At 39.6% G+C, this 16,243-nt stretch overlaps 1 protein-coding gene and 1 long non-coding RNA gene across 2 annotated transcripts in view; one reads left to right on the top strand and one right to left on the bottom strand.

Moving 5' to 3' along the window:
• The window catches only part of LOC146671418 (uncharacterized), a 56,059-nt gene that overhangs the window by 8,203 nt on the left and 31,613 nt on the right, over nt 1-16,243 (bottom strand). The gene's annotated exons all lie outside the window — the stretch shown is intronic.
• On the top strand, nt 5,879-14,513 carry LOC146671420 (uncharacterized). The gene is made up of 8 exons (XM_085403631.1): nt 5,879-6,126; nt 6,956-7,061; nt 7,637-7,707; nt 7,788-9,816; nt 9,902-10,201; nt 10,273-10,320; nt 12,468-12,566; nt 13,859-14,513. Exons 1-8 carry the CDS (start codon nt 6,064-6,066, stop codon nt 14,092-14,094), a joined length of 2,952 nt encoding a protein of 983 aa, XP_085259757.1. The 5' UTR covers nt 5,879-6,063; the 3' UTR covers nt 14,095-14,513.

The raw sequence follows: 16,243 nt of genomic DNA, 5'->3' as shown, positions 1-16,243 counted from the left end.
TGTTGCTGTTGGTTTGATTAATTTTGGTTTTAGCATCACAAAACTTGTGGTTTTAAAACTAGTGAGATCTGTTTTCAGAAAATATTTTACAAATGAAACAAAAACTGTAGGACAAATATGCTTATTGTTCAACCATACTAAATCATTATTTTAATTTATAACTTTAAGAAATATAAAAGGTTAAGGAAATGTGGATATGAAAATTAACTCATTAAGATTTGCAGTAACCTTAGACCAAATAAAATATACGAAACAGAACTTCCACAGGTAGGGCATGCAGCCTCTGACACACAGTGATACAAGATAGGAGGAACACAGATATTTGGAACCTTTAGGGGAGCTCTCCCCAACATAAATAGATTTTTCGATCTGTTTATTTCTATGTCTACATACATTTTGTAGTATAATGTGTTATTTCTAAAGTCATTAATACCTGATCTGTGCAGGGGATGGCGGCAACAAGGCCACGGAGAGCTAAAATAAATCCCATACAAGATGCTAGGTATTACTGCTCCTTAGGTGAAGACAAGGCAGGATTTGATGTGAGGTATATTGATTCATTTAAAGGTGAGTTGATTCCAAAGAATGCAGTCAGCTTCTCAAAATAGAAATTTTTATGTTTTTTGTAGTTTTTTTGTAGCATACCATGCATGAGAAAATTAATAATCACGAATATAATTATACTTGTTTTATTATTATTATTATTATTATTATATTTCTATTTTTTCCTTGTCTTTCCCCAAGGAATTATGAACATGTTACATGTTCCAAAATAAATAATACAATATAATCAAATAAAAAACATATTTAAAAACAAGAAGGATTTTAATTAAATGGTTTATAGTTTATTGCCCAATTTGTTTTTGATGTGTGTCTTTAGGTCGCGGTGTGTTCAGCTGTCGGTCATTTCAAAAGGGAGATTTTCTTTTTGAGTACAGAGGACAAATCATAACTAAAGAGGAACAAGAAAACCGAATGAAACTTTACCATGATGCACTCAAGGTTTTCATATTTGATTTCAAGTTCAATGGAAAACAGTTATGGTATGTAACTGCTTTGATAAAGGATAAAATACATGAGGTTTACAAATTATAATATTCAAATAATATTTTGAATTGAATATTAAAATGTTATTCAGACGTTCTACAACCTAATATACTTAATGACTTTCTTTACAGAGTGTAATTGTTATTGTATACTTTTTGTTTTAGTGTTGATGCTACCAGAGAGGACGGCTCACTTGGCAGACTTGTAAATGACGATAATGTGAATCCAAACAGTAAAATGACAGTTACCAGAGTGGATGGAAGGCCCCATCTCTGTTTGTTTGCAATCAAAGATATTGGTCCAGGAGAAGAAATCACCTATAACTATGGTGATTCCAACTGGCCATGGAGAAGCAAGGTATAATGTAAATAGTACAGTATAAGTATAAATAGTATTAAATGAATAAAGGCTATACTGAAAAGTATGCATACACACACGGGTCCTGTGTAATACTCAACTGGACAGGTCCAGACATTAGGAGGACTGTATTCATCTTGGCTAGACCCAAAGACTGCCATTCATTATTCATGCTTCTTCCTTAGAAATCCAACATGGTGGCATCTCAGGCTGTGGATGAGAATGCAGCCAGTTCCTCTCCTAACGACGCAACAAAGGTAAATTGGAGTTTCAGTGTCAGATTGTTTTAGTTGTAGACTGAGGTGCTAGTTATTAGGCAGTATTGAGGTATGTGGGTCCTTGGTTATCTTGACCAAGTAAGATGCACGCATTAGGAGGACTGAGATTTGAAACAGGAAGTATAAACAACTGAGTTCTACCTACAAGTGTGCCCACACACACGGGTCCTGTGTATTACTCAACTGGACAGGTCCAGACATTAGGAGGACCGAGTTTCGAAATGAATTCAGATCAATGAGAGTTACTCTGGCAATTGTGCATACACACACGGGTCCTGTGTATTACTCAACTGGACAGGTCCAGACATTAGGAGGACTGTATTCATCTTGGCTAGACCCAAAGACTGCCATTCATTATTCATGCTTCTTCCTTAGAAATCCAACATGGTGCCATCTCAGGCTGTGGATGAGAATGCAGCCAGTTCCTCTCCTAACGACACAACAAAGGTAAATTGGAGTTTCAGTGTCAGATTGTTTTAGTTGTAGACTGAGGTGCTAGTTATTAGGCAGTATTGAGGTATGTGGGTCCTTGGTTATCTTGACCAAGTAAGATGCACGCATTAGGAGGACTGAGATTTGAAACAGGAAGTATAAACAACTGAGTTCTACCTACAAGTGCGCCCACACACACGGGTCCTGTGTATTACTCAACTGGACAGGTCCAGACATTAGGAGGACTGTATTCATCTTGGCTAGACCCAAAGACTGCCATTCATTATTCACGCTTCTTCCTTAGAAATCCAACATGGTGGCATCTCAGGCTGTGGATGAGAATGCAGCCAGTTCCTCTCCTAACGACGCAACAAAGGTAAATTGGAGTTTCAGTGTCAGATTGTTTTAGTTGTAGACTGAGGTGCTAGTTATTAGGCAGTATTGAGGTATGTGGGTCCTTGGTTATCTTGACCAAGTAAGATGCACGCATTAGGAGGACTGAGATTTGAAACAGGAAGTATAAACAACTGAGTTCTACCTACAAGTGCGCCCACACACACGGGTCCTGTGTATTACTCAACTGGACAGGTCCAGACATTAGGAGGACTGAGTTTAGAAATGAATTCAGATCAATGAGAGTTACTCTGGCAATTGTGCATACACACACGGGTCTGTGTATTACTCAACTGGACAGGTCCAGACATTAGGAGGACTGTATTCATCTTGGCTAGACCCAAAGACTGCCATTCATTATTCATGCTTCTTCCTTAGAAATCCAACATGGTGCCATCTCAGGCTGTGGATGAGAATGCAGCCAGTTCCTCTCCTAATGACGCAACAAAGGTAAATTGGAGTTTCAGTGTCAGATTGTTTTAGTTGTAGACTGAGGTGCTAGTTATTAGGCAGTATTGAGGTATGTGGGTCCTTGGTTATCTTGACCAAGTAAGATGCACGCATTAGGAGGACTGAGATTTGAAACAGGAAGTATAAACAACTGAGTTCTACCTACAAGTGTGCCCACACACACGGGTCCTGTGTATTACTCAACTGGACAGGTCCAGACATTAGGAGGACCGAGTTTCGAAATGAATTCAGATCAATGAGAGTTACTCTGGCAATTGTGCATACACACACGGGTCCTGTGTATTACTCAACTGGACAGGTCCAGACATTAGGAGGACTGTATTCATCTTGGCTAGACCCAAAGACTGCCATTCATTATTCATGCTTCTTCCTTAGAAATCCAACATGGTGCCATCTCAGGCTGTGGATGAGAATGCAGCCAGTTCCTCTCCTAACGACACAACAAAGGTAAATTGGAGTTTCAGTGTCAGATTGTTTTAGTTGTAGACTGAGGTGCTAGTTATTAGGCAGTATTGAGGTATGTGGGTCCTTGGTTATCTTGACCAAGTAAGATGCACGCATTAGGAGGACTGAGATTTGAAACAGGAAGTATAAACAACTGAGTTCTACCTACAAGTGCGCCCACACACACGGGTCCTGTGTATTACTCAACTGGACAGGTCCAGACATTAGGAGGACTGAGTTTAGAAATTAATTCAGATCAATGAGAGTTACTCTGGCAATTGTGCATACACACACGGGTCCTGTGTATTACTCAACTGGACAGGTCCAGACATTAGGAGGACTGTATTCATCTTGGCTAGACCCAAAGACTGCCATTCATTATTCACGCTTCTTCCTTAGAAATCCAACATGGTGCCATCTCAGGCTGTGGATGAGAATGCAGCCAGTTCCTCTCCTAACGACGCAACAAAGGTAAATTGGAGTTTCAGTGTCAGATTGTTTTAGTTGTAGACTGAGGTGCTAGTTATTAGGCAGTATTGAGGTATGTGGGTCCTTGGTTATCTTGACCAAGTAAGATGCACGCATTAGGAGGACTGAGATTTGAAACAGGAAGTATAAACAACTGAGTTCTACCTACAAGTGCGCCCACACACACGGGTCCTGTGTATTACTCAACTGGACAGGTCCAGACATTAGGAGGACTGAGTTTAGAAATGAATTCAGATCAATGAGAGTTACTCTGGCAATTGTGCATACACACACGGGTCCTGTGTATTACTCAACTGGACAGGTCCAGACATTAGGAGGACTGTATTCATCTTGGCTAGACCCAAAGACTGCCATTCATTATTCATGCTTCTTCCTTAGAAATCCAACATGGTGCCATCTCAGGCTGTGGATGAGAATGCAGCCAGTTCCTCTCCTAACGACGCAACAAAGGTAAATTGGAGTTTCAGTGTCAGATTGTTTTAGTTGTAGACTGAGGTGCTAGTTATTAGGCAGTATTGAGGTATGTGGGTCCTTGGTTATCTTGACCAAGTAAGATGCACGCATTAGGAGGACTGAGATTTGAAACAGGAAGTATAAACAACTGAGTTCTACCTACAAGTGCGCCCACACACACGGGTCCTGTGTATTACTCAACTGGACAGGTCCAGACATTAGGAGGACTGAGTTTAGAAATGAATTCAGATCAATGAGAGTTACTCTGGCAATTGTGCATACACACACGGGTCCTGTGTATTACTCAACTGGACAGGTCCAGACATTAGGAGGACTGTATTCATCTTGGCTAGACCCAAAGACTGCCATTCATTATTCACGCTTCTTCCTTAGAAATCCAACATGGTGCCATCTCAGGCTGTGGATGAGAATGCAGCCAGTTCCTCTCCTAACGACGCAACAAAGGTAAATTGGAGTTTCAGTGTCAGATTGTTTTAGTTGTAGACTGAGGTGCTAGTTATTAGGCAGTATTGAGGTATGTGGGTCCTTGGTTATCTTGACCAAGTAAGATGCACGCATTAGGAGGACTGAGATTTGAAACAGGAAGTATAAACAACTGAGTTCTACCTACAAGTGCGCCCACACACACGGGTCCTGTGTATTACTCAACTGGACAGGTCCAGACATTAGGAGGACTGTATTCATCTTGGCTAGACCCAAAGACTGCCATTCATTATTCACGCTTCTTCCTTAGAAATCCAACATGGTGGCATCTCAGGCTGTGGATGAGAATGCAGCCAGTTCCTCTCCTAACGACGCAACAAAGGTAAATTGGAGTTTCAGTGTCAGATTGTTTTAGTTGTAGACTGAGGTGCTAGTTATTAGGCAGTATTGAGGTATGTGGGTCCTTGGTTATCTTGACCAAGTAAGATGCACGCATTAGGAGGACTGAGATTTGAAACAGGAAGTATAAACAACTGAGTTCTACCTACAAGTGCGCCCACACACACGGGTCCTGTGTATTACTCAACTGGACAGGTCCAGACATTAGGAGGACTGAGTTTAGAAATGAATTCAGATCAATGAGAGTTACTCTGGCAATTGTGCATACACACACGGGTCCTGTGTATTACTCAACTGGACAGGTCCAGACATTAGGAGGACTGTATTCATCTTGGCTAGACCCAAAGACTGCCATTCATTATTCATGCTTCTTCCTTAGAAATCCAACATGGTGCCATCTCAGGCTGTGGATGAGAATGCAGCCAGTTCCTCTCCTAACGACGCAACAAAGGTAAATTGGAGTTTCAGTGTCAGATTGTTTTAGTTGTAGACTGAGGTGCTAGTTATTAGGCAGTATTGAGGTATGTGGGTCCTTGGTTATCTTGACCAAGTAAGATGCACGCATTAGGAGGACTGAGATTTGAAACAGGAAGTATAAACAACTGAGTTCTACCTACAAGTGCGCCCACACACACGGGTCCTGTGTATTACTCAACTGGACAGGTCCAGACATTAGGAGGACTGAGTTTAGAAATGAATTCAGATCAATGAGAGTTACTCTGGCAATTGTGCATACACACACGGGTCCTGTGTATTACTCAACTGGACAGGTCCAGACATTAGGAGGACTGTATTCATCTTGGCTAGACCCAAAGACTGCCATTCATTATTCACGCTTCTTCTTTAGAAATCCAACATGGTGGCATCTCAGGCTGTGGATGAGAATGCAGCCAGTTCCTCTCCTAACGACGCAACAAAGGTAAATTGGAGTTTCAGTGTCAGATTGTTTTAGTTGTAGACTGAGGTGCTAGTTATTAGGCAGTATTGAGGTATGTGGGTCCTTGGTTATCTTGACCAAGTAAGATGCACGCATTAGGAGGACTGAGATTTGAAACAAGAAGTATGAAACCCCAACCCTAAATCTGGTTTGCATAAAGACGTAGTTCTCGGCTTGGTTGAAATGAACTCTGATGTAGTTAGATCGCATATTTGAATTTCAGCTGATCAAGGAGCAAGAATGAAGCTTACTATAGGAAGGAGCATGTAAATACAACCGAAACAATCGCTAAACTCTTTCCTGTTAATGCTAAGCACATTTATGTAACATTGTTGTGTAAAGGCCATCCGTTATGTCTTGATGGATTCATGACTTCATGATTTAATTATACTTTTTTACACTCCCAGTCAAAACTTTGGACACATCTTCTCATTTCAGAAAGAACAAATTGTAAGTCTAATCTTTTTTTGGGTGTTGTGGGTCCACAATGAATTTTCTTTTCATTGTGGTTTTGTAATATATACCATAATATAAAACCTAGAAGAACAAATTGTTTTGAAAATTGATCTATATACAGCAGGTATTTTTCCCTTTAAATTTTGCATTGCAAAAGTTACAAAAATTGATTTAATAGTTTTAGTAACACTTGAACCTGTTTTTTTTTTTTTTTTTTTTTTTTTCTTCTTCCGTCCTTAACTCCTTTTTAAAGAGGAACCAAAACAACTATTTGTTTGTGATATTTTACATCACAAAAGTATGAATTTTGTTTTTGATTACACTGTTTTTTTTTTGTTTTTTTTTTACCAAACAGGACTGCGATCATGATCTAGTCCCTGACGAAATGTCAAGTTTAGAAAAATGTTTTGCATGTGGAGGACCTTTTTCGCCTCTGAAATGGAGTGGTGTGAGATGTGAAGGTAATTATTTAATTATGGAAGGTTGGGTACATTAGAATATCTTAAATATGATCCATAAGGAACACTATGAAAACTAATCCATAAGTAAATATGATATATGTTCATAATGAACCTTTTACATCTGCACTTTTTACATATTTACTTACCATGTCATTATTAAAGCTGCTATACCCAATTTGCAAAAACAAGTTAGCTTAACATATTTTTTTTTCATGTTCATAACAACATTTTAACAAAGCATAGCTATAAATGTTGTTTGGAGATTAAAGAAAAAAAAATGAAGTGGTTCTGTTGCATTTGTCTAAAACCATCAGCCAATAACATGGCTCAGTCCAGAAAAACGATAGAACAGTCTTTCCTGACTCCTTAAATTCTACATTAACATGGCTCCACCACACTATGCACTGGCCTGTTTAGCAGCAAAGCACACCAGGGGGTGTGGCCTATGGATAATATCCAATGGGAGGGGGGAGCCTTCTTGACTGTGTTTATGCTTCCATCTAGCCTGTTTTTTTAAATTGGGGAAAGCGGCTTTAACTACCTTTCTTTTATTAACTTAATTTTTCTCTGTCTAGTTTGCTACCAGTCCTGGCACAAAAGATGTTATGTTAGCCACAAGGTGAACCTCACTGAACCTCTTCCAGAGGTAAGTGTTTTTGCAGAATTCTTCTCAGTAAAATATGTAAGGTAAACAAAGTCTTACTTTGTGTTTTTGATTGTTATTAGGTCTTTAGTGAAGATAGTTCAAGTGAGGGGGCTTCATCAGAAGAGGAATATGTGCCAGATTCTATAGCTGACTCAGACAGCTCATGGGACAACAAATCAGAGCCTTTAAATATAAGTTGCAAACAAGTACAGAACTCTGAGATCTCCAGCAGTCAATCTGCTTGCAAAACGAAAAGACCTCGCCTAGAAAGTTTTTTAGAGAGAGTAGGACAAAGAATTTCAGAAGATGCCGAATCAATATCTGAAGATGGAATTGGCACAAGACAGCTCGACGTATCAGGGGTTATTGCCACAGCAGAAAAGTCTGATGCTGAAGGCATTGTTGATGACTCTAATACTACGGCTGAAGATTCCTTAAAAACATCCTCCTCACTAAGAAACAAAACATACTGCTACATTTGTGGAAAACTACAGACAAAGTTTACACGTCATTTAAAAACTCATGAGAAATCACATGCAGATGTTGCTCGAGTTTTAAGTCTTCCCAAGAAGTCCAAAGACCGTTTGAAAATGCTTTCTAAGCTGCGAAACAAAGGAAACCACAGACATAACTCGGAGGTCATCGCAAGTGGGATTGGATCATTAAAAACCAGACGCACATCAAAAAAACCCTACAAAGGAAAAGACTATATTCACTGCATTTATTGCGAGGCATTATATCTTAAAAGAGATCTTTGGAGACATGTTCGTAAATGTTCTTCAAAACCAGTGGAGGCCAATTCAGAGGGGGGACGAAAAAAGGTCTTGTCCCTGGCCTGTATGAGTGAGTCAGCTCTGTGTCAGCAAGTTTCCCCCGGTGTTTGGAAGATATTAGCTGTCATGAAAGATGATGAAATAACTTCTACTGTGCGAAGTGACTTCTCTATTCTTCAGCTTGCTCAATCATTCTTTAACAAACATGGGAAAGATCCCACCAAATTTGACTACATTCGCCAGACACTCCGAGAATGTGGAAGACTTCTGCTCACACTTCGGAAAGAATGCTCAATACACACTTTTGAGGATGCTGTAAGACCTGCAAATTTCAATGTGGTTATCAAAGCTGTTAAGAAGGTGTGTGGGTATGATGAAGAAAAGAACTGCTACTCGACTCCAAGCCTTGCTTTAAAGTTGGGACACTCACTGCAGAAAGTCTGTGATATTATACATTGCAGAGCACTGATGGCAGAAGACAGTGCACTGATAAAGTCAACCCAGAGTTTCAAAACCCTTTATGCTACAAAGTGGTCAGAACTCATCTCCCATACTGCATTAACCACACTAAACGAGCGGCACTTCAACAAGCCTTCCACACTTCCTTTCACAGAAGATGTTCAGCGTCTTCATAGACATCTGGAGAAGACTACAGAACAAGCACTGAAGGACTTGGAAGAGCATAGTTCACCAAAATCATACAGTGAACTTTGTAAAGCTACCATGGCAAATGTAATACTATTTAACAGGAGAAGAGGGGGAGAAATTTCAAAGATGACACTGAATGGCTTCCAGGAGAGAGACACTAGTACCCTGCACAAGGATGTTGCAATTGGACTGACAAAATTTGAACTTTACCTTTGTCAACACTTCAGTCGTGTAGAATTGAGGGGTAAACGAGGACGCAAGGTTGCAGTGCTACTTTCACCAGACATGGTGAATGCCATAACACGGCTGACAGAGAAAAGACAAGACTGTGGTGTTCTGGCAGAAAACATATTCCTGTTTGCCAGACCTCATTGTCTGACTCCCTACAGAGGACAGGACTGTTTGAGGATTTATGCGACTGAATGTGGGGCTGAAAACCCTGAACACCTACGTTCAACGCAGTTGCGCAAACATGTCGCAACTTTGTCTCAGATCTTAAACCTCAAGAATCACGAGTTAGACCAAGTTGCCAACTTCCTAGGTCATGATATTCGTGTTCATCGCGAATATTATAGACTTCCAGAGGCTACTACCCAGCTTGCCAAAATATCCAAACTACTGATTGCCATGGAGAAAGGGTCTCTCAAAAGCCTTCAAGGCAAAACACTTGAAGAGATTGAAATCGAAGGTAAAGTGGTGTTAAGGTTAAGAATTATACACGTTTCCTGCACTATAACCTTATAATTCATTAAGACAATCTTTTATTTTGTTAGATAACCTACAGTTGACAGATTCAAGTGAAGAAAGTGAGGTCGGAGCGGAGCGTGAGGAGGTCGGAGCGGAGCGTGAGGAGGTCGGAGCGGAGCGTGAGGAGGTCGGAGCGGAGCGTGAGGAGGTCGGAGCGGAGCGTGAGGAGGTCGGAGCGGAGCGTGAGGAGGTCGGAGCGGAGCGTGAGGAGGTCGGAGCGGAGCGTGAGGAGGTCGGAGCGGAGCGTGAGGAGGTCGGAGCGGAGCGTGAGGAGGTCGGAGCGGAGCGTGAGGTCAATGAAGGAAATCTTGTATATCCACAGATTGGTAAGTACAATGTGATTAGTCTCAACTTTGTTCAATTTATGAAATCACATGACTAATAGACTTTATTACAGATTCTATAGATACTAGAATGATGAAGAAAGTTGTCAAGGAACCTCCAGGTATGTGTTTGTCATCATTTATTGAAGCTTTTACCTTTGTAACTACTTCCTAGACACTTTTGCTATCTTTGCTATCTTTATGTAAAAAAAAAAAAGATAATTCATTACTATCATTTTTCCAGTGATTTTTACCTTTGTCCAAATGGTAATTTAAAGAAAGTCAAGGATCTTTCTAAAGACCAGCTCAACAGAATAGAAAGGTCAGTTTTGGAGGATGGTCAGGTAGGAAATGCTAGTTTGAACAGGTGATTTTGAGCTGTGATTTAAAGTTCTAGAGAGAATCTAATGAGCAGAGGAAGTTCCAGAGGGTGCAATTAGCAGTGGCAAAGGATTGTACCCTCAGATTTATGATTTTGATGATGGGGGTAAGGAGGTTAGTGTTAGCAGTGTTGTGGGAGAGTGACAGTAAAGACAATCCCTCAGGGTGGCGGGGGCGAGGTTGTTGAAGGCTTAAAAGTTGATTAGGAGTTTGCACTCAATACTATAGTCAGTGTGCAGCCAGTAATGTTCTTTTTAGGATGTGGTGATATAGTCTCTAGAGTGAGTGCAGTAGAGTAAGGGGGCAGCAGAGTTCTTAATAGATTGCAGTTCTTGGAGGTGAGTTTGGGGAAAGCAAAGATGCTGGGATTCTTTTTGAGGGTGGAGAGAATGGATAGGATTAGGAAGAACAATATCATTGGGACTGCACATGTTGGAAAAAATGTCTACATTGTTCTACATTGGCCAGGTTGAGGTTGTGTTGGGCATGTGCAAACAAGGGACAGTGAGGAAGGTTTGTTGAAGGATGTTAGAAAGGAAGCTGCCCTGCAGGAGACAGAAGGAGATGAGATTAATCAAGAGAGATGAAAATAGTTGGTGTGTGGAGGGCTGATCTACTACTCTTTATTTACCTGGTTTGCGCTTCTGAAGTATTCCCTCTACGCTCTCATCCTCTTTCTACAGTAAATCAGTGGTGAGTGGAAAGTTGACCAGTCACCGGAGTAGTGATGGGTCGTTCGCGAACGAAATGGCTCTTAGAGCTGGTTCTTTGAAGTGAACGATGCGAGCCGGCTCCTTATTGGGAGCCGTGGATTTTTTTTTTTTTACTTTCTCTTGCCCTCTCTCTCACTTTTTTCGCTGCACGTCAGCCTTGTGTTTGCGCTGAGTAGAGACGGGAGGGGCGCAAACAGAGCCTTGCGTTTGCACCCCTCCCGCCTCTGAGCAGAGGGAGGAGCTAGGGGCGGTAGTTACACTCGCAACAGCAGTAGCACACGAAAAGAGCAGCAGGGAGAGAGAGAGAAAGAGAGCCGGGAGCAACAACAAGAGACAATGTCGTCACATTAGAAAGGTGGAGTAAAGAAAATGAGTGACACCAAGAAAAGAAGCAAAATCTAGAACCATTTAAATTTTACTGACAATACATAGGCAGAGTGTAGAGTCTGCAAGAAAAGGATATCATATAGAGCCGGTGCACGGGCACCTGAAAACTGTCCACTCATCAGTGCGATGGGAAGATAAAACACAGTGAATTAAGTGTGATATAAGTGAAGCTGCCAGTGTGTCTACCCACTGAGCTGAGCACTGGGCACTTGGTATTTTTAAATTTAAAGTTTAAATTTTAAAAGTTAAATTGTAAATGGTAGGTTTTTGTATTTTATAATTTATTTTTTAAATTTTATGTGGAGTGAATAAATAAAAGCAGATTTATATAATGAACATATATACATAGAAAACACGTTTTTAAACATTAGTAATTCATTTTGTGCATAATTTTATATTGTTGTTAATAATAAATGAATGAAAGCAACAAAATAACCTGAAGAGCCGGTTCGGGAGCCGAAAGAGCCGGCTCTTTTTAGTGAGCCGAGCCGAGAGAGCCGGATCTCTAAAAAGAGCCGGAAATCCCATCACTACACCGGAGTCTTGTTTGGAGAAAAATTCAGCCTTGTATCTTTTAATATCAGCTGTAATAGCTCTAGCCATATTCCACATTCACATGTGTCACCTTAAACTAAAAGTCATAGTTGCGACTCTGGATTTATCTTAGAAACCATATTCAAGATTTCAAGGTCCATTAGTTGCTTGACCACATTCAGGAGCATTTGACATTACATTAGAAGAGATTTAATACAACAAATATATGCTTACTGTTTTGTTTTGTTTTTCAGCACAAAGTAAAAATGGAGCGGGTAAGGTCATTGAACCCAACAGAATACTAAACAAGGAGATGAAGCCAAGCAGTAAGAAGAAAACAAATGAACAATCTGGTAAATGGTGACATGCATACAAAAGTCACTTAAGCACAAATGTAAACTTCATGCATTTTTGAACCCAGTTATCCACACCACCCAAGCCAGTATGGTGACTATGCTCATCTTTCTGCCAGGGACCGTACCATAATTCTACAACTTGGTTAGACAATTATATTAACCTACTTGGTAAGGTAAAACATAAATCACATTCAATGTGGAACAATACCTTGTATTAAGTAATGGGATAAATGTTTAAATTACTTTCCCTATGCCTGTTTTAATCTGTAATACATTTAAATACTTATCATTTTCAAAACAGCAATGCACCAAAACAATTAATAAACAAAGCAATGAGAACATATTATGATTTGGGTTTTTAATTTTGAGGATTCCTCAACCATTGGGCTTCTACATTATCTCCATACTCTGAACATCATCTTATTCCCATAGGCAGAATCTGGATAATATTGGAAAATTTGGGCTGGTTTGGCTAATTGTGGGCTGTAACCTGAACGTCTTGAAGAAAATTATGTTCACTGAAAAAACCTGAAGGCCCACCTCATGGTCAGGCAGGGTCCACCCTTGTTTTTAAATAAACATTTGAGTCAGACAGTTATATATGAAATGTTTGAGTATATGTTATACATTTCAAATTATTACAATATCATGCTATACATGTTTTTTGTTGTATAACGGTGTGTGGAATAAAATGCTCTCCATCCATAGTGATTTGCCATAGCTATTTATTGGAATTCTGACTTAATGTGGGCTACCTTTCAGAATTTTACATTTAAATAAATGTATTCATCCATTGTAATAAGTATTTAAACAGTCAGCATTACAGGATTTATACCAAAGAAACACTGTTACAACAAATTCACCTTAAAGGGGACATATTATGCAAAACCCACTTTTTTTTGTTGCTTTTGTATGTATATTTGGTTATGAATTGCCTCCCGACTCCTTAAGTGTAGGTTTTCAACAACTAAAAAAGGAGCTCTTTTATGTCTCAGGTAGTGTATTTTGCACAATCCAGCATAATCACAGCCTCAGCACCTGTCCTCGTGGACAATGCAAAGGCCGTCTTTGGGCTGTGTAGACTAAACACTAACTGTTCTTAGCAGGGCTGTAAAACTAGTGTGTGCAGAACTCAATTCTTCGGCTTATTTGAAGGAAGCCGATTATCGCCATTATATTTTTGCATCCTACAACCATGTCAACTCACACAATTGAGCATAATACGTCCCCTTTAATTTAAAAATTGTTTAAAAAGTAGTTTGTTTACATTTATTTTTTTCTGCTTCTAGCTTCTCTGGAAAATGCAAGGAGGGTCAAAAAGCATCCTTGGTCTCCCACGGAGGTTGCTGCGATAATGAAGTATTTTGGCGAACATATCAAAAAAGGAAAACTGGCCACTATTATCGAATGCCAGCAATGCAAAACTGCAGAAGATCCTGCTCTGGCTGGTCGTTCTATTCAAAGCATCAGAGATTTTGTGAGGAATCGGGGCGTGTCGTTGAAGAAAAAAGAAAATCCTATGTAGAGGAGTCTACATAACTCCAAAGTACTTCTTGGAGGAGTTACAAAAGATATTTTGTATGTTTTGGTTTCTCATTTATTTATTTTAGAATTTTACTATTAGAAGATTGGTAAATTCATTTTGTTGACACTGTTTTAGTGCATCTGATCTAAGAGGACATATAATTTTATATTGCCAGTTATTTTCATTTCTGTTAACAAAACAATCCTGTTTTTGTAAAATGCACTCAATTTGTTCCTTTTATTCACCTGTTGCCCTTTTAATACACACAAAATACATGTTTGTGTATGTGTATGGCCTTTGTCCTGTTAATAAAGTTAGCCCTGACAATTACTGTTCATGTCAGGGGGAGGAGCCAAGTTACCTAATTAGTGTTGTCCTCTTATTACACCATGTTGTCAGGTTCTTATATTTTGAGTTCTGGTGTGTTTTTCACAATTTTGAAGTGAGATTTGTGTTGTACAACTCAAATGGGATTTTTAAAGATGCACTTCATCTATCTAGCACAAGCGGAAAGGGGGGTCCGTTTAGTGTTGCAAAAATCTTGTTTGAAAAAATTGTCCTTCCAATTCACCTTTACCAGTGTGTGTGTGTGTGTGTGTGTGTGTGTGTGAAAAGTTATTGATTCATTATATTATGTGTTTATTGAAATAAATTAAACACAGGCATGTAAAACAATGACAAACACATATTTTTTTTTTATCATTTATTTATTTACTTTATAATTTGAGGGTAAATACATTTAAATTCATGGCTATGCCCCAGTTATGAAGTGTGTTGGTGGCTGCGTTTCATGTTCAATGTGTATTTATGAAAGTCTCCTGTGCACTCTTTCTAATCCATACTGTTATATACATTATCAAAGTCACTCAGCTGATTAGAAAGAGAAGGTGGAGCTTAAATCACAGCTTTAAACACTTCTTTGTATGTTGAATATTTGTTATTTTGTGTTCACTGAGCAGTTATGATTCCTGATAAATCAAACCTGCTTCTGATTTTATGTTTTTATGTTCTACCAACCAACAAAGGTACTGTGAGGCAAAATTCACAATAACAATAAAAAGGGCTGGACTGACTGTATTGATTCCTGCTGGTGATTTTTTGGCAGCCAGTCTCTGACAGGCGATGATGGTTATGTTGTGAATAGATCTTGGTTTGGGTTAAGATGCACGATTTTATTGGACTACCCTGCATGTTGAAAAAAGACAATGAAGAAGTTCCCATTGTGTTAAAATCTCATGTCAAGGGGAGAGATATGCAAAGTTCACAGTTTGGAAAATACAGACTCCACTGGCCATGAGTGTGATAGATCGTACTGGGTCTGTTACCTTTGGTGACCTCTATATGTCCTCACACTTCCACTGGCATCACTATAAACAGCTACAAAATTGCTCACAGGGCATAAAGAGAGCAGCAAGGAGAGAATAAGTGTGTCCATCATTCATACACATTTTTTTGTTTCTATGACTTTACTGAGCATGTTAAATTACAGCTCCTTTCTGTGAATGTAAATTTCCCATTTTAACTTGGGCTGAGTTTTTGTACACAGTTTCTTCCTCTTGTGTCACTGTGGCTCTTGAGCACAATAATAAACAGCTGAATCCTCAGTTGTCAAACTGCTCATCTGCAGATACACCTGCTTTCTGCTGTTGTCTCTGGAGATGGTGAAGCGGCCTCTGACTGACTGAGAGTAAGAGATATAGTCGCTATCATCACTGATTCTAGCAATCCACTCCAGTCCTTTTCCAGCAGCTTGTCTGATCCAAACTGCATAAATATCGCCACCAAACCCTGAGTATGTACAGGTCAGTCTGTGGGAGTCTCCTGGCCTTTTGACTACTGGTCCAGATTCAGTCAGTGTTTGACCCTCAGTACCTACAGACAATCACATTATTAGCTTCTGTATTTAAAACATGTCATTTTTCTTTGTATTAAATTATTTCTAATAGCACTGTCCTATCCTTACCAGCCCAGTTAATTGACAGGATGAGAACAACAGCCATGAACTCATGTCGATCCATGATCAAAGCCCTTTCTATGACAAACCTATAGTGGTGTATGTCCGTCATATAGTCTCTGTGTTATAGTCTACAAAAATATTCAAATATGGCAGATCAGTTTGCATCAGCTCCTCCTCCTCAAAGAGGAATAC

The sequence above is a fragment of the Rhamphochromis longiceps genome, linkage group LG4, assembly GCF_057381845.1.
Source record: "Rhamphochromis longiceps isolate RC_006_pf linkage group LG4, R_longiceps_female_GT1.1, whole genome shotgun sequence".
NCBI lineage: Eukaryota > Metazoa > Chordata > Actinopteri > Cichliformes > Cichlidae > Rhamphochromis > Rhamphochromis longiceps.
This window is presented reverse-complemented; position numbering and strand designations above follow the sequence as displayed.

Bases quoted from the DNA above. Each gene is read 5' to 3' on its own strand.
- LOC146671420 (XM_085403631.1), top strand. From the start codon at position 6,064: ATGGTGGCATCTCAGGCTGTGGATGAGAATGCAGCCAGTTCCTCTCCT. The intron at 10,321-12,467 runs GTATGTGTTTGT...TTTGTTTTTCAG, and splicing joins AGTTGTCAAGGAACCTCCAG to CACAAAGTAAAAATGGAGCG. The intron at 12,567-13,858 runs GTAAATGGTGAC...TTCTGCTTCTAG, and splicing joins GAAAACAAATGAACAATCTG to CTTCTCTGGAAAATGCAAGG.